We start from the raw sequence: 24,301 nt of genomic DNA, 5'->3' as shown, positions 1-24,301 counted from the left end.
ATTAATATATTGTTCCCATGCTCATGTTTCTTAAAGTTGTAGGCTAACTAGTTTAACTATTTACTCTGATTAACTTTTGTAGAACAATGTATGCAGGATTCCTCTTCTTACAATGTCCAAAGATTCTTATGCAAAGCAAAATGAACTTGGACCTAACTATCTTGGTTACTACAAACATCTTTTTTTCGAGCTGTTTTCTCAGAATGAGGACATTGAATTACCCCTTTCGGGATCAAATTCTGAACCATCAGCAGGATATTCTGATGATGTTCGACGCATCCATAACCAAGACAAGGGATGGAAAGGTAAAAGCTGCAGCACTTCTGGTTCGTTTTTTGCAGGAGGGATAGGTGAAGAGCTTTCAGAGTTTAAGAAGGAGAAGTTGAAGTCAATTATCCATGAGAGCGCAGTTTGTTTTAATCAAGAAGCTGATGAGGTATATTTGCATCCTTTCCTTGTCTACAGAAAATGCCTCCTGACATGTTGGAACTTGTCCTAGGCTTCTGCTAATCTTTGTCAAACTGGTCTCAACAGATCATCACATGTTGCTAATAAGTTAACGTTTTGAGTTGGTCTAAACCAGTATTTGACAAACCAGGCGCTCTTGACTCCATAATCTGTACTATTTTATGCTAGAGGGTATTTGATACCATGAAGATACAAAATAAAGTGGCTTTCCTATTAGCCTGTTGAAATCCATAATTTTGATTTAATACTACATATACCTGTGCTGTGACAGTTGTATGTGGGCTAATTGTATCTGCCTTTAGCCTGTTCCTTGGCTTAAGTTGCAAAATAGAAATGATCATTAGCCCTGCTAAGATTGTGTTTTGTGAATCCTGTCTATATGCACTTGTTTAATGATGCACTGGAGGTGGATTTGCCAAAATTTGTAGTGATGGTCAACCACATTCTGAGTGCAGGTATTTGGTCAAATTTTATCAGCATTCCAGGCTGAATCAGATCGAAGGAAAAAAGAGCTATTGCCAGGCTGTGCAAGTGCCTCAGATGAAGACATGAGTGAACCTAATTGTGGTAGGAAGCGGAAAGCATCTTTTTCTCCTATTTCGGATAGTTATCTCAGCTATACGGACATTCTCAATTCCCAATCTATTAGACAGGTAAATGTGTTATACAAGCATGAGTTTTTATGTGGTTGTCATCATCATCATTTTCCTTCAGTACTACTCTTTGCTTGGTATATTGTTTTGATACTGAAAACATAATAAATTCTGCAAATAGACATCACTATTTCTCTCTACATATATATGATATACTCTACAGCTACATGCACGGTACAAAGTGAAGTCGCAATTCAATTTTCTTTGCTCTCTCTCTCATGGGCATGAGAAGCATCCAACTAGAAATCACAAGCCATCTACCTTCATCTTTCTTTCCTCATTTTCAGTGTGCAGAACCCAACACTTCTGACTTTATTCCCAAACTAAGCAACAATATAAGTTACTGATGAAGGGAAACTTAAGACAACTAGAACCATCTGGAAAATATAATGTACAATTGGCTAAATATAATCTGGAAAATATAATTTTGTTGTGAAACTTCTCAAGTTACTGGGGTTTACATCAGTCAGTTTAAACCTTCTAGACAGATCTTGTAGTGCTACACTGGTTTTGTACATCAGAAGTTTGATGTGATTCTATTTGTTTTGGGTGCCACAAATAGGGAGAAAGCTAATGGTTGTTAGAAGGCTAGGTCTTAGTATTGAGATAAGCTTGCTGTCTAGAAATCTATATCTTTGCACATAAAGACTGGCAATTAACTTAAGGGGAAAAGAAATAGAAAATTAGAGGTTCTAGGGTCCCTATATAGTATTGTTTTGTTTATCTTTACTGTATTGAAGTCTATGGGGATAATACTTTTAGAGATTCAAAAAGATTGATCTCTTGGTTTCTTTTTTTTTTGTTGTTTTCTTGTGTGATTTGTGGACACACACAAAAAAAAATAAAAAGGACCGAAGTGTTGTGCTATGTAGAGGAGGAGAAAAAGAGAACTGTCATGAAATTGAAGGAAAAAGAGAAGGAAAGTAAACTACTCAGGGCTCCCCCAGAAATTTCAAGCATAAGTGGCAAAGCTACTCCATGTACAGCTGTAATATACTTTAGCACATCTACCCTGAACTTCAATCTAAAACCAAAATATATGTGAACTAAAATGAGCACTATTTGAATAGGCTCTCTTAATGAAGTTTATTGAAATGAAACTTCAAATTAGGCTTGCAGTTATGCATCAAATGGTGTTCTGCAATTCAAATGTAATGATTATAATCTATAATTAGTGTGGCCACCAATCTTCCAAATTATAAAAACAATCAAATTTAGAAAATTTTATCTGGATTGATGATTATGAAAATATAGATCACTTAACTGAATGGCTACATAAATTCATCTTTCCTAGTGGCAGTTATCCTGATTTCAGCAATTTCATATTATTGTGGTTCTAATTATCCTATCTGTGGTCCAAAGAGCCTTTTGCTGTTCATCTTGATTTCTAGTTCTGGGACCTCTGCATTGTTGCTTCTTGTTATCTTCGATCTTCTATATTATGTCTAGTATGCATCTTGTTGTGATGAAAAGATTTCATTTCTATATTATGTCTAGTATGTGTCTTGTTGTGGTGAAAAGACTTCATTTTGATTCTTCATGAAATATATATCAAACAAAGCCATAGGCATCCTTGATGGACGTTCATGGGTGACATAAAACTGCTCAAAACATAATTCTTCGACACAACTTGATCATGTAGTGTACTTTTAAAACTTTGTGTTCTGTTTATTATTAAATCATGCTCATTGATCAGGTTCGTCTCATTGCTTATGTTTGTCAAACTATCTTTCCAATGGTATGTCATTGAAATAATCAAAAAGTACCTCTGTAGTAAATTAAATATATATATATATATATATATTTGTTGTCTAGTGCACCATTCTAGTGTTTGATGACAATCTAATATATGTTAAAGTAAATGCCATGATATTCAACTAACAGGATAGCCAAATGCAAGATCAAAAGGAAAAAAAAGGAAAAAGAAAGAAAAAGAAAAAAAATCTTTCCTCTAATTTTTCTTTAAAATTTACCATTCTAATGTCTTAGAATCTTCTTAAAATTTGTAAAATCCAAGTCTAAAGAAATACTTCCTAGAATTCAAAAAAAAATGGTACAATAGCTCATATTCACATCTAATTTAGCCCCATAAATAAATTTTAGGTATAAACTCCAAAATTGGTAATTTTAGCTGAAATACGAAAACTGGAATAGCTTTAGATTGTTTCTTCTTTTTTTTTTGCTGAAAACGGTTTTCATACAATACGTGTACGAATACACCCAATAAAGTCAAAAAACACTAACTCACGGAGAGCCAGTGGCAGCTCCCCCTCCTCCGCCCAAAAAGTGTACCCTGAATGATGAGCCGCAAAGGCAGCCACCCAATCAGCTGCCTCATTAGCTTCTCGGAATACATGTCTGGCATGTATGGCCATTCCAACCCCACACATCATCCCTGTATCCCGAACCAAGGGGTGGTCTGTGCCCCTCACCCCTCAGCCCCTCCTGGATCCAACTGATAACTGCGGCCGAGTCGCCCTCCAAGACAATCGAGCCAGCCTGCATACCTGCCTCGCATATCGAAGACCCGCCCAAGCAGCTCGTAGCTCTGCCCCGGAAACCGACGTACCGATCAACTGACAGCCACCTGCTGCTACCACTCTGGAGTGCGGGTCTCGTATCACAAAATCCGCACCACCTCGCGCGCCTCCATCCAGAACCGATCCGTCGAAGTTGACCTTGAGGAAACTCGGGGGTAGGGGTTCCCAGGTGAAGAACACCATCTGAGGAGCTGCCGGAGCAGAGAGGGAACCCCAGGTGTCCCGAGCTATCAGAGGTCCATCTAAAGAAGGTCTGATCTCCAATGCCTGTACTCGCACGAACTCCGCTACAAACCTCGGTGACACTCTGCGCTCACCGAGGGTGCGGGCGTTCCTTGCCAGCCAGATCTGATGTGCTGTGCAGGTTGCTCGAATAGCCTCCTGACATGTCCGAGGGCGGGCCAACCCCTGCTGCATCATCTATAAAAACTGAAGCCTCCCACACCAGACCCCCTGCGGGAACCCTGCCCACAGCCATGCCGACCTCGCCCACGTACACTGGAAGAGCACGTGGTCGACTGACTCCTCAACACTGCATGTCCCGCACTCCGCTGGGATCCCCCAGCCTCGCCTGCTCAGCACTGCTCTCGTCGGAAGGCGGTCCCATGCCACCTTCCATAGAAAAAGTGCCGCCCTTGGGTGAAGCCCTGACCTCCAGATCCAAGTGCAGTGCTGCCCCAGCTCATGCTTCTGCTGGATAACACTGGCGAGGTCTCCCAGTCTGACAGTGGACCGGCAAGAGGTGCCCCAGACCCTGATATCAGGATCTCCACAACCTGGCACCGAAAGGGACCGGATCCTCTCAGCTAGGTATCCTCCGAAACAACTGTCGTAGCCTAGCGTCATCCCATGCTGACTCTCCCGGGGCAAGAAGATCGAAGACCCGCAACCCCTCCACTGTCCCAGCATCGATCATGGTCGGCCAACACCTCAGTGGGACGGTATCCACCCATGGGTCCGTAGTCACATCAATACTCCGTCCATCGCCAATCAGCCACTTGGTGTTTGCCGACACCATCGGCAAGTACCTCCCAATCTCACGCCACATGAAAGAGACTTGCCGCCCACTCCATGCCACCTCTGAGCCCTCGCGGCCATATCTGACCGCCATCACCTGACTCCACAGCCCGTGTAGCTCTAGCAGGAACCGAGCTGCATGCCGAGCAATGAAAACCTCGCGCCGCTCCAGTAGGGACTGCACTCCGAGACCGCCCTCACTGGTAGGCCGGCAGACATGCTCCCAGGCCACCAAATGCACCCCGCGGCCTCCGCCGTGTGACCCCCATAGGAAACATCGCGGCAGTTGTTCGACCTTCAGCAGAGTCGTCTTCGGAACCACAGTGTTGGCCATGAGGTATACTGGCATGGACCCCAACACCGATCTGATCAAGGTCAGTCTCCCCATCATAGACAGGGAAGCCGCTCTCCATCCCTCCAACCTGCTCTCTACCCGCTGCACCAGGCTAGAGCACTCTGCCACCCGTAGTCTACGGCCTGTGATGGGAACACCTGCTACTATTTTAATCTTGCTCTTTTAAAAAAAAAATTAAACGTAGGATACCCCAAGTATAGGGTGTAGCAAAGTAATATTCTCGGTGAGTCCGAGATCGAATCCACAGGGATTTGACAGTGAACAAAAACTAAAGGCTAAATAATATTCGAATTGACAAAATATAACTAAGGCATCAGGATTCAGCCTAGCATCTTCATCATGCTTTTCTTAAAATCATCTATTATCTCAGTTAAATAGATTTAGTTTTATGGGCAGTATTACAGTAATTCTATTTTAAACTACAGGGATTTCTAAGCATCTGTTATACCCGGGGGAAATAACAAATCAAAGAAAATATATAAGTTTGAAATAATTTCTATAAATTTACTGCACCATAAATAAAAAAAACATTAAAATCCCATTGATGATTAAATGAAATACATGAAGAAAATGCTAGGCTTTTCCCTAGCCTTAGCTAGAGAAGATTTAGCTACTCATATGAAATGGAAACATTTTTATAAAAAGGATTTGTAAAGAATAACTTAAAATAAACATAAATCCCTTTCTTTTTTTTTTCTTTGGTTCAGAAAATAGGATGCTCTGTTTTCTTCTTCCGGTTGCTTTCTCCCTTCCGTGGCCTCTTCTCCTCTCTCGCTCGGCTGGGAAAGAAATGGATGTTGGCTTCCCTGGTTCCGTGGCTTCCCCTCGCTTCCTCCTTTTCCTCCACCGTGTGGTTATCTCCTTCCTCGTCGGCTGATTTCCCCTCCTCCCGTGATCCGTGGCCTCCCTCTCCTTTTATAGACACTTCACTGGTTTGGAGAAGCTGGAACGCTGCTGGGAGCGGATGAGGCTTGGATTTGAATGCTTGGGACTCTTCGGCGTTGGGAGGTTGAACATTGAAGAAGTTTGAGCTGCAGTCATTGATGTTGGATTTGTGGATGAGCTGAGAAGAAACGGGGGAAACGGAAGGACTCTGATGAATGCTGGGACGTTGCAGACGTTTGGGAAGCTCCAGATGTTGACGTTGGGAAGTTAAGAAGACTCATGGAAAAGAAGTGGAGGACTCGGCTTGGGACTCTTCTCCTCCGATGGCTGCTGGCCTCCTCCCTTTCCTCCACCGTGTGGTTGAGCTGGGAAGAAACAGGGGAAACGAAAAGATGCTGATGAGATGCCATTTGGAATTGAAGAGCTGGTTTAGCTTAGGTCTCTTGGGTCTGATTTAAGTCCCTTGGATTTGGTTTAGGTCCCTTGGATGAGATGCCATGATGCTTGGAATTGAAGAGCCCGTTTGCATGTGCATGGAGGTCCACGGTCGGTTGGGAAATTGGAAAATTTCAAAGCCCCCATGCTGTGGATGTTTGGAAAATTTATTGAGCTTGGGCTGCCAGGTATTGAGCTCAAATCCAGAGTTACTGGTCTTTAGGATTAATTTCACTCAAACACAAATAAAACATTAATTAATTAATTTTATTAATAAAAATTAACTATAATACTAATTAAGATAATATGAAAATTTCACTTTTGTACTCTCATCACACCCCCCAACTAGCTTATTGCTAGTCTCTAGCAATTTAGTGTGAAAATGATAAAATGAGGGGGCAAAAGTATTGTTTATTTTATCAATATGCATGAATTAAAATAAATACTCACTTTCGTAGAGCATTACGATTGCACTTAGCACGTGCAACAAGCCGTTAAACCCCTAGGTTACCCTAGTGGACGAGTGTTGTCTTGTGAGGGTTTGCAGTGATGTTACCCACAAACATCGTTTTTAAGTTAGAAGATACTTTAAAACATAGCAACCCTTAAGGCAAATGTAAATGTGACGTCTCATAATATCTATACCTCCACCACAATTGGGTACCCCTTGAGTTCTAGGTGTACTACTCAAATTCACAAGTGTTAACTATCATTTGTTAGCTCCCGACTCACTAAATTTTCCGAATATCACATGTTATTTATCCAGAATGGTTCGCATATAAAAATGAAGCTATCAATCCCAACTAGACATCCCAGGTACATAGAGTTCTAAAACAATAGAGTCAAACCAGTCATCCACATGTCACTTGGTTTAAGTTTAACTAACTCACTCATGTTTAAAATATTATTTTTTTTTTTTTTTTTTTTTCACAATGACTACAACAGTCCAACTCCATTAGGCTCTAGTAAGGTCCATGTAACGAGCTTTGGGTCAATGACTCTTGATCCAGTTGGCTCAAGGCATTAGGTGAAACACCCCTCGGACTTAATTACTTGAACCAGACTACGCCACGAGGCCAGACTAGTCACTTATTTCAGTCATTTTCACCTTTTTACGCGAACACTCGCTGCTTTGTAGGCAAGAGGCCCGGTTACTCAGTGAAGACAAACTGTATTTTTTTTTTTTTTGAAATATTTTTTTTATGTAACGTGACTGTATTGTGATTATAGGTCAACCAAGGTCAGAACATAAGGCACCCAGGTGATCTAGCCGGGAATTTCAAACTCTATCTTTATGTGAAAACTAAATCATGAACTTTAAGACAAAGACACTCGTACTTCTCTTGCGAATAAGGTCAATAAACAAATAGATAACACAAGTGAACTCCTGAAACTTTCCTATTGTCATTGAATACTTATGTGGGGACCTAATAATAGGTCTCTAATAAGTCATAATATGCTCCTTGCCTTAATAACTGCACATGTTTATTTCTTTGAAAAATATAATGGTAATTAAATGCAACGAAATATATGTTTGTTATTATTATTACTATTATTATATTTTTGTAGTATTTTTTATTTATATATATATAAATATATATATATTTTTAGATAGAGTTTTTTTTATATAATATATGACAATTGGTATGATATATAGAAAAATATAGTAATCTCTCCCCCCAACTTAAATTCAACATTGTCCCCAATGTTTCAACATGAATGCATTAAATATGATTGTATGAAGGATAATAAGGCTGAAGGTTAGAATTTACCTGATAGAATGACTGCACACTGTTGTTGCTCACCAATTGTCATATGAAAGAAAGAAAAATTATGTACAAACAGAGGATCTTTAGCAGATATAGAGATCAATCCTGATAAACAGGATCTCCCAGATTGGTCGATTCAACTTCTGGGGTAAAGTTGTCCAAAAATAACTTCAAACGTTGGCCATTTACTTTAAAAATATTACCGGTGTTTGGATTTTCTATCTCAACAGTTCCATACGGATAAACAGTTTTAACTATAAATGGACCAGTCCACTTAGATCTCAATTTTTCTGGAAATAAATGAACTCTTGAATTATACAATAGAACTTTCTGGGAAGGCTCAAATGTTTTTCTCATAATATTTCTATCATGAAAGACTTTCATTTTATTCTTATAAATTCGAGCATTCTCATATGCTTCATTCCTGATTTCCTCTAGTTCATTAAGTTGAAGTTTGCGTAGTGAACTAGCCTTATCCATATCAAAATTAAATCTCTTAATAGCCCAGTATGCCCTATGCTCCAATTCCACAGGCAAGTGACACGGTTTACCAAAAATAAGGCGGTACGGAGACATACCAATCGGACTTTTAAAAGCAGTACGATAAGCCCAAAGTGCATCAGTTAAACGCAAAGACCAGTCTTTGCGATTTGGGTTAACCGTTTTTTCCAGAATATTCTTAATTGATCGATTTGATACTTCAACTTGTCCACTTGTTTGTGGATGATAAGGGGTGGCGACTTTATGGGTGATCCCATATCTTCGCATTAAAGCCTCAAAAGGCTTATTACAGAAGTGTGAACCCCCATCACTGATGATGGCTCGAGGCGTTCCAAATCTAGAAAGAATGTTTTCTTTTAAAAATTTTAAAACAGTTTTATGATCATTATGCTTGCAAGGAATTGCCTCAATCCATTTGGAGACATAATCTACAGCTACTAAGATGTACAAATTTCCAAATGAAGGAGGAAATGGACCCATGAAATCGATTCCCCAACAATCAAATATTTCGATAATTAAAATTGGTTTAAGAGGCATCATATTCCTACGAGTTATCCCACCTAACTTTTGACAACGCTCGCAAGCTTTGCAAAAGTTATGGGAATCTTTAAACAAGGTGGGCCAATAGAAACCGCACTGTAAAATTTTTGCAGCCGTTTTCTTAGCAGAGAAATGACCACCGCAAGCTTCAGAATGACAAAAGGAAATGACACTAATAAATTCGTCATTAGGTACACATCTCCTAATAATTTGGTCTGGGCAGTATTTGAAAAGATAAGGATCATCCCAGAAAATTTTTTTTTATTTCAGTCAAAAATTTTCTTTTGTCTTGTTTATTCCAATGACTTGGTAGTTCACCTGTGACTAGAAAATTTGCAATGTCTGTAAACCAGGGTGAAGATGTGATCTCAAACAGTTGCTCATCAGGGAAAGTGTCTTTTATGGGTGAATTGTCTAAGGAATCTGAAAGAGTCAGACGGGACAAGTGATCAGCTACTACATTTTCTACCCCCTTTTTATCTCTTATTTCTAGAAAAAATTCTTGGAGTAGAAGGATCCACCTAAGCAAACGCGCCTTAGCATCCTTTTTTGAAAGAAGGTACTTAAGGGCAGCATGGTCAGTGTAGATAATGATTTTGGATCCAATCAAGTAAGACCTAAATTTGTCTAGTGCAAATACTACGGCAAGTAGTTCCTTTTCCATAGTGGTGTAATTCTTTTGTGCACTATTTAAAGTTTTACTTGCATAGTAGATAACATAAGGCTTCCTTTCTTTCCTTTGCCCTAGAACTACCCCAACTGCATATTCACTAGCATCACACATAATTTCAAAAGGAAGCGACCAGTCAGGTGGTTGCATGATGGGAGCAGAGGTCAGCAAGCTTTTAAGTTTATCAAAAGCTTTTTGACATTCTTCAGACCACACAAATTGGGTTTCTTTTTGAAGGAGATTACATAAGGGTTTAGATATTAAGCTAAAATCTTTAATGAATCTCCTATAAAATCCTGCATGACCCAAAAATGAGCGTATATCTTTGATAGTTTTTGGGTTTGGTAAGTTAGTAATTAAGTCAATTTTAGCTTTGTCTACTTCAATTCCTTCAGATGAAATGACATGCCCGAGAACAATTCCTAGTTACCATGAAATGGCACTTTTCCCAGTTTAAGATTAGATTCTTCTCCTCACACCGAATTAAGACTAGTCTTAAATGGTCCACACAGTTTTCAAAAGAGGAGCCAAAAACCGAAAAATCATCCATGAAAACTTCCAAAAAGCGCTCAACCATGTCGGAGAAAATACTGAGCATGCATCTTTGGAAGGTTGCAGGAGCATTACATAATCCAAAAGGCATTCTCTTGTAAGCAAATGTGCCAAAAGGACATGTAAAAGTGGTCTTTTCCTGATCTTCAGGATCAATTGCAATTTGGTTATAACCTGAATAGCCATCTAGGAAGCAATAAAATTTATGACCTGCCAACCTTTCTAAGATTTGATCAATAAAAGGTAAAGGAAAGTGATCCTTCCTAGTGACAGAATTAAGTTTTCTATAGTCAATGCATACACACCAACTAGTGGGGACCCTAGTTGGAACTAATTCATTGTTGGCATTTTTGACTATAGTAACACCAGATTTTTTCGGGACCACTTGGGTTGGACTTACCCATTTACTATCTGAAATTGGGTAGATCATACCCGCATCCAGAAATTTCAGAACTTCTGCTCTAACCACATCCTTCATATTTGGGTTTAATCGACGTTGAGGTTGACGAGAAGGTTTGGCATCAGCTTCTAAGTGGACTCTATGAGTGCAAATTGAGGGACTAATTCCCTTGATAGCAGCAATTGTCCACCCTAATGCTCCCTTATGCTCTTTGAGAATTTCTAATAATTTTAGTTCTTGACTTTGTTCGAGTTGGGATGATATGATCACAGGAAAAGTCTCTTCTTGACCAAGGTATGCGTACTTGAGCTCAGATGGCAAAGGTTTTAGCTCAAGTTTGGGTGCTTGAACACTAGATGGTAGAGGACTTTTGTTGCGTGTGGGCAATTCTTCAAAACGAGATTTCCACCTATCTGTATCCAACAGAGGAGCTGAATCTAATATAGCACTGATTTCTCTAAAGTTTTGGTTGATATCTGTATTTCCGAAATGAGTTAGGCATGTTTCTAAAGGATCAGAAGAAAGAGATGGGACAAGAGCATCTTCTACAATGGAGTCGATCAGATTAACTCCATGAATTTCATCATTTTCATTGTCATTATCGGGTTGTTTACAAATGTTAAATATATTAAAATCTATAGTCATATTCCCGAATGACATTTTCATTATTCCATTTCGACAGTTGATCAAAGCATTAGAAGTAGCTAGAAATGGGCGGCCTAGAATGACAGGTATTGGAGTGGTACAGTTCATGACAGGCTGGGTATCTAATACTATGCTTTGATTTAACCTTGGTGTTGGAGAGTAACCTTGGTGGGTTTTAGTTCACCAAGTCCTAATTGTTCATAAACTGAATAGGGCAGTAAGTTAACACTAGCACCTAAATCCAGAAGGGCTCGTTGTATCCTGAAGTTTCCTATGATGCAAGATATGGTAGGACAACCAGGATCTTTATATTTAGGTGGGGTGTTGTGTTTGAGAATAGCACTCACCTGTTCAGTTAGAAAAGCTTTCTTTTGTACGTAAAGCTTTCACTTTATGGTACAAAGATCTTTTAAAAATTTTGCATAAGATGGAATCTGCTTAATGGCATCTAATAGAGGAATGTTAATCTTTACTTGTTTAAAGATATCCAAAATTTCTTGATCAAGTACTCCTTTTTTAGCTGCAAGCAAGCGCTGAGGGAATGGAGCAACTATTTTATGATGGGGTATTGGATCATCTTGTTCGGTATTATTTTCATCCCTTTTCTCGATGGATTTTTCAGGTCTGTCATCCTTCGTTGAAATTTCTTTGTTAATTATTTTTCCACTACGGAGGGTCGTAACAGACTTAACTTGTTCAAATTTAGGGTGGGATGAACTTGCTTCATGGACTTCATGTTGACCCTTTGGGTTAGATTGAGGTTGGGCTGGAAATGTCCCTTTTTCCCTAACATTGAGTTGAGCCTCAATTCTACCTACAGAATTTTTAAGTTCTTGAAGTGACTGCATGGTATTCTGATTTATCTGGGTCTGCCCTTGCATGAATGCCTGCAAAGTATCCTCAAGAGATCTCTTATGGGGTGGCACATAGGGTATGGAATTCCCTTGAGATTCATTGGCAGTGGGTCCATGTCTCCAACTAAAGTTAGGATGGTTTCGCCAGTTAGGATTATATGTTTCAGGAAATGGTCTCTTATAAGCATTTGTGAAATTCGCTTGATCATGCAACACTTCTTGGAAGGCGGGGATTGTAGGACAATCCTTGGTTAAGTGTGCATTACTCTCACAGATTTCACATATACTTTCATCTGTAGTAGGTGCCTTTCCTGTATTGGCTCTGCTTAATTCAATGGCTTCAACCTTCCTAGTTAGATTAGCAATCTTTAAATTTACATCATTTTCTTCTTTAACATGATACATTCCTCCTTTAGTATTAGTCGATTTTTGAGGTTTCTCGTTCTTATCTATTGTATCCCAGGCCTGTGCATTTTCTGCCAACAGATCAAAATAGTCCCAGGCTTCCTCTGGTTCCTTATTCATAAATTCACCATTACACATCATTTCCACAAATTGTCTCATATTGGAGGTCAAACCATCATAAAAGAAACTGATGATTCTCCAAATTTCGTATCCATGATGTGGGCAAGCAAGGAGAAGGTCCTTAAATCTTTCCCAACACTGAAAAAATGTCTCTCCATCTTTTTGTGCGAAGTTCATGATATTTCTTCTAAGTGTGTTTGTTTTATGTGTTGGAAAGAATTTCATTAAAAATTCTCTTGTCATTTCTTGCCAGGTGGCTATGGTCCTAGGCCTTAAGGAGTGTAACCATGACTTAGCTTTTTCCTTTAAAGAAAAGGGAAATAACTTAAGCTTCACTACCTCTTCATTGATATTATTAAATTGAAGTGTTGAACACACTTCATCAAATTCTTTTAGGTGCAAATAGGGACTTTCTGAGTCAAGTCCATGAAACTTTGGGAGTAATTGGATTATTCCTGGTTTCATGTCAAAAGCTCCCGCAGCAATAGGAATAACCATACAGGATGGGGTACTGGTCCTAGTGGGTTGTAGATAATCACGAAGCGTTCTAATAGGTAAGTCATCTTGAAATTCATTGTCTCCCTGATTACTACCATTATCTTCTATTTGATTATTTGAACTTTTATCCCTAGATTCAACTCGGAATAATCTTTTCGTCTTATCCCTTTGCCACAACCGCATATACTGACCAATTAACCAGTCGATTTTTTTTTAATTATTATTATTATTAATTATTTATTTATTTATTTTGTATATATATATATATATATTTTTAGAGTTTTGGATGAGTATGAATATTACCTAAAGCTATGAATATTGACACCCTGCTACTAAAATTATTCACAATCAAACAGTATCAAAGCATAGCACCCTTATTTCTAATGTTTTCCTAAAAATTTCTAGACAACTCCTAACTGGTTTGAAGAGTACACTTAAGCCTCCAATCCGGTCTAATAACCTAGTCGACCAGGTAAGCTCCCAGGTAAGTGGAGGGGTCACGATGCGTATAGCAAAGGTCCCACTTAAAACCCACTTTCCTCGAACAGAAACTGTCTCCCTTCAATCACTTAGAGGGACAAAGCTTGCCTAGACATCGACCGGGGTCCTAGAGCGAAATTGGTGCAACTTTCAGTGGTCTTCGTCCTATTGAGCTCGATTATCCTTAGGGGCCAACGTCTAGTTGATTTTAATTAGGCTTAGGATATTTATGCACTGGGATGATTTTTGGGCTAAGGACGAGTAATGAAATTCCGACCTTATCTTTTTAATGGGTTCAGCCCTTAGATTATTTTATGCAAATGCTTTATACTATATGCAACAATCAAAAAATTTTTTAACATTTTATGTCATGACATTAAATTACATTTGAATAGTTGATCAAGCAAACTAGCTAAATTTTTTTCTTTTTATTTATTTATTATTTTTATTATTTTATTATTTTAATTAATAATAATTTTTTTTTAATTTTTTTTTAAAACAAGAGTAAAATTCTTATCTAGGAAAAATAGGACTAGTATGAGCAAAACAGGAAAATTAATTTAAATACTCACAGCCGGAGTTCGTTCACTCCGGGAATCCAAAAATGTGATCTTGATCTTCTTTGTTACTGGTCCTGCTTTGTATCGCCCTGGAATCTGTAAAGATTTGAAATTTCAGCCGTGTTAAAGATAAAGAAAAATTGAAGAACTAGAAATTAAAGATTTGAAATTTGCAGCCTTGTACTCGTTCGCACGTTGCAAATCCCCGGCAACGACGCCGAAAACTTGCTACTATTTTAATCTTGCTCTTTTAAAAAAAAAATTAAACGTAGGACACCCCAAGTATAGGGTGTAGCAAAGTAATATTCTCGGTGAGTCCGAGATCGAATCCACAGGGATTTGACAGTGAATAAAAACTAAAGGCTAAATAATATTCGAATTGACAAAATATAACTAAGGCATCAGGATTCAGCCTAGCATCTTCATCATGCTTTTCTTAAAATCATCTATTATCTCAGTTAAATAGATTTAGTTTTATGGGCAGTATTACAGTAATTCTATTTTAAACTACAGGGATTTCTAAGCATCTGTTATACCCGGGGGAAATAACAAATCAAAGAAAATATATAAGTTTGAAATAATTTCTATAAATTTATTGCACCATAAATAATAAAAACATTAAAATCCCATTGATGATTAAATGAAATACATGAAGAAAATGCTAGGCTTTTTCCTAGCCTTAGCTAGAGAAGATTTAGCTACTCATATGAAATGGAAACATTTTTATAAAAAGGATTTGTAAAGAATAACTTAAAATAAACATAAATCCCTTTTCTTTTTTTTTTCTTTGGTTCAGAAAACAGGATGCTCTGTTTTCTTCTTCCGGTTGCTTTCTCCCTTCCGTGGCCTCTTCTCCTCTCTCGCTCGGCTGGGAAAGAAATGGATGTTGGCTTCCCTGGTTCCGTGGCTTCCCCTCGCTTCCTCCTTTTCCTCCACCGTGTGGTTATCTCCTTCCTCGTCGGCTGATTTCCCCTCCTCCTGTGATTCGTGGCCTCCCTCTCCTTTTATAGACACTTCACTGGTTTGGAGAAGCTGGAACGCTGCTGGGAGCTGATGAGGCTTGGATTTGAATGCTTGGGACTCTTCGGCGTTGGGAGGTTGAACATTGAAGAAGTTTGAGCTGCAGTCATTGATGTTGGATTTGTGGATGAGCTGAGAAGAAACGGGGGAAACGGAAGGACTCTGATGAATGCTGGGACGTTGCAGACGTTTGGGAAGCTCCAGATGTTGACGTTGGGAAGTTAAGAAGACTCATGGAAAAGAAGTGGAGGACTCGGCTTGGGACTCTTCTCCTCCGATGGCTGCTGGCCTCCTCCCTTTCCTCCACCGTGTGGTTGAGCTGGGAAGAAACAGGGGAAACGAAAAGATGCTGATGAGATGCCATTTGGAATTGAAGAGCTGGTTTAGCTTAGGTCTCTTGGGTCTGATTTAAGTCCCTTGGATTTGGTTTAGGTCCCTTGGATGAGATGCCATGATGCTTGGAATTGAAGAGCCCGTTTGCATGTGCATGGAGGTCCACGGTTGGTTGGGAAATTGGAAAATTTCAAAGCCCCCATGCTATGGATGTTTGGAAAATTTATTGAGCTTGGGCTGCCAGGTATTGAGCTCAAATCCAGAGTTACTGGTCTCTAGGATTAATTTCACTCAAACACAAATAAAACATTAATTAATTAATTTTATTAATAAAAATTAACTATAATACTAATTAAGATAATATGAAAATTTTACTTTTGTACTCTCATCAACACCCAGGTAGGTCAATGACCCATCCTGCTCAGGTATCTGCAGAATCCCTCGAATCTCCTGTCTAACCCTGCTCTCCGTGCTCGGGCTGAAGTGAACAGCTGACTTTTGGAAGTTAACTCTCTGACCTGACGTCACGCAGTAATCCGCTACTACCCTATGAAGGACCCGTGCATCAGAAACCCGCGCCCTGGCCAAAAGAAGACAATCGTCAGCGAAAAGCAAATGGGAAAGAGGACTAGCCCCCGGGGCGGGGATATTGGCCTCCAGCTCCCTGCGGCACACACCCTCTGCAAATCACGAGATAAAATATCAGCACAAAGAATAAACAAATAAGGTGATAGAGAGCATCCCTGACGTAGCCCCATGGTGGACTCGAAGAAAGGTGAAGGTGTGCCGTTGACCAAGACACACCCCAGGACCCAACCGATCACTCAAATCTTCTTTGTGAAATTGAAGAAGAAATGGGCGGGCAGCTTAGACTCTTTCCCGAAGAGAGCTCCAACCAATAGATGAGATTAGAGACGCGACGCCGAAAATAGACCGATTTGATATCACCCTTCAATTCGAATTAGCAAAAGCAATGTCTCCTTGCATAATATGGATCCACCGCCTGTGGAACCCGTACGCCTCGAGTGCCTGCTGAAGAAATCTCCATCTGATCCTGTCGTAAGCTCTCTCCATATCCAACTTAATAGCCATCAAGCTACGTCGCTTCGATGCTCGCTGCAGATCCCACATCATCTTCTGGGCCAGCAGAACATTATGGGAAATGTTTCTGCCAGCTATAAACGCCCCCTGCTTCTGACTGATGATGCCAGGTAGGAGAGGCTTCATCCTTCAGACCATTATTCTGGCCACAACGTTATACAAGGTTGTGCACAAACTGATGGGTCTAAAGTGATAGGGCTCCGCCGCCTCCTGACGCTTCGGAATAAGCGTGATAAAGGTAGCCTTCCAATCTTCTGGCATCACTGCCTGAGAGAAGAAGCACTGAATAGCCTCTACCACCGCTATCCGAATGATACCCCAGTACTGTCGGAAAAAGAACGGGGGAACCCGTCCGGTCCCGGGGCCTTGTCTGGAGCCAAAGCCCAGACTGCCTCCTGTACCTCCTGTGTCGACACCGGTCGGTGAAAACAGAGCATTGCAAATCTCTTTTCCCTCTCTCCCACGGTGGAACATAAAATAAATCTCCTTTTTTTTCTTTCTTCTTCCCAAAAGAAACAGAGCACTCCTTCCCTGTTTCTTGTTCTCCCCCCACCGAACCGAGCTCCCTCTCTCCCCTGTTCTTTGGCTCAACACCCAGCCGAAGGCTCTCTCCTTCCTCTCGTTCTCCCCTTCTTATAGATCGCCAGAGCATGGAGAGGAGGAGAAACGGGCGCGGGATCTTAGGAGGTGGATCCGTGGATGATAATTCGGGAAGGAAGCTCGCTGCGTCGCCTTGATCACGGACGGCTTGGATCACGGGGACGATGATCACGGAAGAGGGCGCTGGAGATTCGAGGCGAGACGGGCCGATGGAAGGAGCTGGATTACCGGTTGCTGGCAGTGGGATTTCTTGGACGCGGAAGGATGGCTGCTGTGACCGGAAGAAGAGGAGATGGGAGGCTGAGACGGCGGCTTGATCACAGCACGGGATCACTGGGCGGATTGCGGAGGAGGGGGTCGATGATCGTTGGAGCTCGGACGCGGCGTCGGAGGCTGGGATTACGGACTAGCGTCCACATCACGGGCGGCTGGACGCGATCATAGGAGAGGCGGTCATTCGTGCTGAGAGAATGGCTGATGCGGACGGCTTGAATCCGGAAGAGGGGAGGATGCTGGAACTTGCCCGGAATGCTCAAATGGAGAAGGAACGGGGACCACGAACGGCTGGGATGCGGCTTCGGCTTGATTTGGGAAGGAGCTGGGACGTTGCGGGATCACGAGAAGGAGCTTGAATCTTTGGCTTCACGGCTAAAGGGACTCCTTGAAACGGACGGCTGCTGATCGTGGGACGTTGCTTTGATTGCATTGATGGCGTGGAGGAGCCGACCGGAGTGGATTTATTCGGGATGTTGATGATTGTCTGGGCGGATGGCACGGATGCAAGGAAGTCTGGAATGGGCGCACGACTGGGAATGAAAGGTTGCAACGCTGGTTGGGAGCTGATCTGGATCATTAGATGCGGACACGGAGATGCTCGTGATGTTGTGTTGTATCGCAGGATGAAATGTGCAAGCCCTGGAAGATGCTGGCTTGACTTGAGTTCGGGCTGCCGGGCATTGGGCTTAAACCCGATATTATTGGGTTTCTTGGATTACTTGCACTCAAACACAAATACAACGTTAATTAGTTAATTTTATTATTAATGATTAGCTACAATACTAATTAAGATGGTATGACGATTGCACTTTTGTGCTCTCATCAGTCGGATCAGGGCTGCGTTCTCATCATCTTTGATTCTTGCATCCACCCTCGGGGGTTGGTCTCTGTCGCCGGAATCCTCATCCTCCATCCATTTGGCGCGGAAGAAATCCAGCAGGATCTGACGAATGGCAGGCTCACCTTCCACCGATGTCCAGACCCGTCTCGCAGCGAGTGGATCGTGCTCCGCTGCCTCCGGATAATCATAGTACGGTGGAAGAAACTAGTGTTGCGGTCATCCTCACGTACCTACTAAACTCGAGATTTCTGTCGCCAGAAGATCTCGTGCTGCCGCAGTAGTGAGTGGTGAGTCGCTAGAAGCCCCCGAAGGTCACCCATGTCATCCACCGAGAGCGCACCTTCTAGATCTTCTTTCCTTTGCAACTCAGTGATCGCAGTCTCTACCCCCTCGACTCTCTAGAAGATATCGCCCACAACCTCGCGGTTCCATCGCCGGAGACGCCTCTTGGCCAATTCTAGTTTGCGCGACACCCAGTGCATAGCATCTCCACGCACCGGGATGCGCCATGCCTCACGGACAATGTCCCAGGACTGGGGGTACGATAGCCAAACCTTCTCAAAGCGGAAGGGACTGTGATGACTAGGTCCCGATGATGTGAAAATCAGCAGGGGGCAATGGTCCGAGGCGATCCGAGGTAAGTGACTAACCCTGCAGGTAGGAAAATGGAGGATCCAGTCCGGGGACACAAAGGCCCTATCTAGACGCTCCCAAACCCTAGCACTGTCGAGCTGATTATTGCACCAAGTAAACTGAGGTCCAGAGATCCCTAAGTCCACTAGGCCAGTACGCGACATAAAATCGCGAAACTCTCTCCTGTCCACTCTATCCATGAAGGCTGCCCCTCGCCTCTTGTCACCCAAACTCAAGATGCAATTGAAGTTACCAACTACAACTGTCGGGACACCCTGGGCGGTGAGACTGGTGATCTCCTGCCAGAGGACTCTCCTGATCCTGTAATCCGTGCTCGCATACACCCCACACAAAACCCACGGAGCAGCATCAGGTGCCGATACAACCATAACTACCTGTTGGGGGCAGTTGTGGAAGACATCAAAGGTCGCCACTCCTCGCCTCCACAGGAGCAGGATACCTCCCGACAGCCTCCGGGAGTCGACTGCGTATGTCTCCCAGTCCCTCCCCAGGCGCCGTCTCAAACGTACAAGCCCCTCACCAGATAGCCGGGTCTCACTAAGGAAGCAGATCTCCGGGCAGTGAACTTGCACTAACCGTTTGAAGGAAGACATGAAGGACGGCTTGGCCGCCCCCCTACAATTCCAGGCTAGAACCCTCATGGATCACAGTCCACGTAGTCGGCCTCTGACCCATCCTCACCCTGGGACGTGGGGCCCACCTCAAGCACGCTACCTGGGCCCTCCCGCAGCTCATCAGATACGATCTGCATGACTGCTGCCCTGATACGCTGCACAGCAGACGTGTGGTCCGTGCCCACTCCTGGCATCAGCGGCGCGGCCTGACTCTCCGCCGGAAGCAGCACGAGGTGATCCCTGGTCCCACTCCCACTGGAGCCAGCCTCCCCCTGCTCACCTGCGGCCGGAGACAGAGGGCCAAACCGGAAAACTCCATCAGGGTCAGTGCCCACCCGCACGTCCCATGCCTGTACCTCACTCGTCACGCCCAAAGTGAGACGGGCATGATCATCGTGTACGGGGGGTACTAGCTCCAAATCAGCTCCCCGATGAGGAGGGCTGAACCGAAATGGCCCAGCTGGTTCCTCGCTCTGGCCCTGCAACGCAAGTTCAGCAGAACTCCCCAGGCCCAAATCAGACTGGGCCTGTGGGCCTGCTATAACTTGGCCCAAGGAGACAACCGCGGGCTGGGCCTGAAGGCCCAAAGCCCGCGGTTCCTCAGCTGTCCGCACGGCCCGTCGGCCGCGCGCATCCTCGCACGGGCCCAGTGAAGCCTGGGCCCGCGCGACCCCAGCGCCGGGCGCGATCTCAGCGCCCGACGCATCCCCAGGTCTCGGCGCGCCGATGGCGCGACAACGGCGCGGGGCGCGCTGCCGGGCGCGATCTCAGCGCCCGGCGCATCCCCAGGTCTCGGCGCGCCGATGGCGCGTGGCGCGACAACGGTTTGAGCTGCGCCCCGGGCCGCCCCCACCGGCCCGCGACCCCGGCGCCCGGCCCTGTGAGCTCGGTTGCGTTGGGTCGGCCCAGTCAAGTTCCCTCGGCCCACAGGCGCGAGGGCCAGCTGGGCCCCCTGCCCGGGATCCCCAAGTGGGCCAAGGCCCGCTGGCCGCTTGGGCCGCTTCTGGGTTTGGGCCCGGGCCGCGGCCGCCCGGCTGGGCTCAGGATCAGCCCGCACCGGGGCCTTGTCGAGTCGCCGACTCGACCCCGGGTCCCCTGACTCGGCCAGGAGATCATCGGCCGAGTCCACCTGGAGGGGGCCGAAGGGGGGCTCCGGGTGCCCGTCCCCCTCAACGGCCAGCGGTGACCGACGGCGTGCCACCTTCGCTGGCTTCTGCCAACCGTCGGTGTCCGCCGGGGACATCGGCGTAGCTGGGCGAGGCGCCGGAGACGGCGGCCGAGTCGAAGACAACCCGGGCCCTGAGTGCGGCTCGGTCATCTCCCGCAGCGGCCGATTCTCCCGCGGGAGTCACTGCTGTGTCGCCACCATCCAGGGATCGTAGATCGGTCCCTATACGTCCTCCCCGACGTTCGGAGACGGTTGAGCTGGCCCGCCCCCTGGGTCCACCTCCGCCGAAGCCGAAGCCGAACCCCCCTCGGCGCTAGTGGTCACCGGAAAGCGGCAAGCCGCTGCCTGGTGACCCATCCGCTCACACCGGGAGCACAAAGCCGGGGCATTTTCGAAGACGAAGGGCTGCCATCTCACTTTCGTCTTTCCCTGGATCAACACGCTCGGTAACAAGGGCTTGGTGGTGTCGACCACCACTTTCACCCGGGCGAACTCCATCGCCTGCCGCTGCTCTGTGACGCCGTCCACAGCGACCGGCTGGCCCGCCCGTGCGGTGATGTGGAGGATGGTCGACGTCGACCAATATTCCGGCAGCAGACGAGGCCGGCGGAGCCACACCATTGCCGTCTGCACGGCCTCCTCCCCGGGTTCGAAATCGGGAACCCATGGGGTCATGGCTAGGAGTTGCCCGGCCGCCACCCACGGGCCCTCGCTCAGTGCCTGGTCCCGGTTCTCCTCCGTCGACCGGAACCTCAGGGCAAGGTAGCCGTCCGCGAGCGGGACGGCCACCACCTCCTTCAGCTTAGACCGAGCGGCGACATCCTTCGCCACCCACTCGGCTGGGACACGGCGGCCGAAGCTACGGACCACCGCCGCCCGCCCTTCCCGCTCAAGCCGAGCCGCCTCAATCGGCTCCTCCGGAAGGACCAACACCTCCGGGAAGCAGCGGCTCAGCCGCTCCACCTCCGCGGCCGTGGGCCATTGAGTCACCCACGGTCCCGGCCTCGTCCAGATGCCAGAACCCTTACCGTTGCCTCTCGCCGCTCCCTCCGTTGCCGTCCTCGCCGGTTGCTTCCCCTTCCGGTCCATCGGGCGCCCTGCAAGGTAGAAGACGGTGAATAGGGGGGTGGCCCTGGGGGACGCCGAGCTGTCTGCTTGGATCCCGTCGCTCGTCCCGCCACCCGGATGGACGGCCGGCCTCCCGCGACGCCGGAATACCACTTCGCCTCGACCGGCGTTGAACCGCCGATCAGTTCTCTGGCAGGAAACTAGCCGTTAGGAGTTTCCCCAGAGCAAGTCTTCAAACTAGCCATTAGGATTGTTCCTTTTGAGCACGACGGTGCTTTAGATTGCTTCTAACTGAAAGATAAAAGTCTCAGTTAAGGTACAAACTTCAAATAGTGGCTTGAACATAATGGTTTCTAGGATTTCTAGATATTATAATTTTACATAACTAAACTGATTGGGGTGTAAGTTCTATTTGTGTTAAAATTTTGTCTTTCATTTGTTGTTTATTCCTGAATTTGTCATAAATATTGAAGTCCAATTGGATTAGTAAATGGTTTATTGTGCTTTAGCTGATTCATATTTCCTATGGGAAAGGAAAGGTCATGACAACAAAAGAATGAGAAGAGTTGGCAAAAAAATTATGTCTAATATTTATGTGCCTACTAGCAAAACAAAAAGAAAATGAACAAAGAAAATTTGTGGTGAAAAGGATACAAGAGAGGATTTCGTGCAACCTATGGTAACTAGGGTTTTATGTAATATAATGATGGAGATGACGCTGATTGAAACAAGATGAAGGAGAAGCCACATCCAAAGAAGGGTTAGTCCCCATAACTGATGTTGAGATAGTGGATTATTGATGTAGCAAAATGGTGCATTCCTTTATATCATTCATCCAAACATGTTTTCACTCAACTTCGTAATTGTATGTCACTTGAATATGCATGATGCAGGACATATTTACAGCAGTAAGGAAGTAAATGGTTTCTTTTTTTTTTTTTTGAATGTGTGCCCTAACTCTTTGACTATCTTTGTTTTGTTTTGGATAGTCTAGGATTGTTCCCAATCAATATTGTGCCTCTTACTTGTTTACATTGAAGGCCTATTGTGTTACCTGGACATGGGTGTCAAGTATTCAAGTGTCTTGAAGAATCTGACAAGGCAATCTCAGAAAACCCGGACACTTGGACATGCCTACACACACAATATGTATATTTATGAAGAAATTTAAATTGGATTTAAGTGACTTTGGACGACAAATTGGTATTTTGGCTTAATGAATACCCGAATCTCTGAGAGCCCTTCAAAAGGTTTAGTGGTATCCTATCAAGACAAAAAAGAAGAATAAGAAGATTTAGTGGTTTAAAAAAAAGGGCCACATGCTTGGGATGGTAGGATCCCTGAACAATAGCTTCTACGTGCTACTTTGGGCTCCTATTAGTTTGACATCGCTTGGAAGTAATGGTTTAAATCCTTTGTGAGGCATGCAGCCTAATTCATGTCTGTTAGCCTGTCCTGTCTTTGGCACTCAATCTGAGAAGTAAACGAGGAAAAGGAAAAAAAAAAACAAAAAGAAGAGAGAAGGGAAGTACTTGCTGCTCAAAGGTAATGAGGAAGGTGCATCAATCCATTCTTGCCTATTCTATCTCCTTTCTTTCCTTTTTTCCCCTTTCCTTTGTCGATTAATCAGGCCGTGGGGAGATGACATGTGGATCCAAATCTCTCTTTTCTTTATTTCTTTTTTATTCCTCAAGTCCATTGTGGCTTCTATCACAGTGGGATTCGGAGCAGATGCTCTTTCATTCGATAGGCTGGTCTGTGGGTTAGGGTTTCGGGTGAGGCATGGAGACCAGGAGGCATGTCCACGGCATATCAGCATATTTGCACTTTCATGTTGGTTACCATGTATCCCTACCAAAACCCCAAAAATGCCGTGTCTGGGTAACATGGCCGATCTATAAGTCAAACATAGTAAAGTTGTTATTATCATTATTAACATCTTATTGAAGGATGAAAATCGTGATGAGTTTAAATGAAGTTCGCATGGTAATGATAACACATGCGCAATACCTATATTGTGCTATTTATTTGTGAACTTATTATGCCTGCAGTTTTATTATGGACATTGGATTCGTTGTGTTAGTGCACAAGCACAGTTGTGTTATGTTGTTGCATATGTCAAATTATTTCAAATAGTGAAAGTTGTGCAGTCCGCATAATAAGCAACAACCGAGATATATATCTAAAATGATTTAGAGTGCTAGATTTCTGTTAATAAGTAACAAACTGTACGTGTTGAAAACATGAAATCATTTCTATGTCTAGCGCAAAACAACTGA

General features: G+C 44.0%; 1 protein-coding gene and 1 non-coding gene across 7 annotated transcripts in view; both read left to right on the top strand.

Moving 5' to 3' along the window:
* LOC103719834 overlaps positions 1-24,301 on the top strand; it is a 45,646-nt gene that overhangs the window by 14,860 nt on the left and 6,485 nt on the right. For all 6 annotated transcript variants that reach the window (XM_039131430.1, XM_039131429.1, XM_039131431.1 and 3 more), the window contains 2 exons: positions 97-436; positions 924-1,121. In XM_039131430.1, the coding sequence (XP_038987358.1) occupies positions 97-436; positions 924-1,121 (538 nt within the window). The remainder of the gene's footprint in view (positions 1-96; positions 437-923; positions 1,122-24,301) is intronic.
* On the top strand, positions 12,898-13,004 carry LOC120112680. The gene has a single exon (XR_005514252.1). It is a non-coding gene; the product is annotated as a small nucleolar RNA R71 (small nucleolar RNA).

The sequence above is a fragment of the Phoenix dactylifera genome, chromosome 11 (genome assembly GCF_009389715.1).
Source record: "Phoenix dactylifera cultivar Barhee BC4 chromosome 11, palm_55x_up_171113_PBpolish2nd_filt_p, whole genome shotgun sequence".
In the NCBI taxonomy this organism is placed as follows: Eukaryota; Viridiplantae; Streptophyta; class Magnoliopsida; order Arecales; family Arecaceae; genus Phoenix; species Phoenix dactylifera.
Note: the sequence above shows the minus strand (reverse complement) of the source record. Positions and strands in the feature narration are given on the sequence as shown.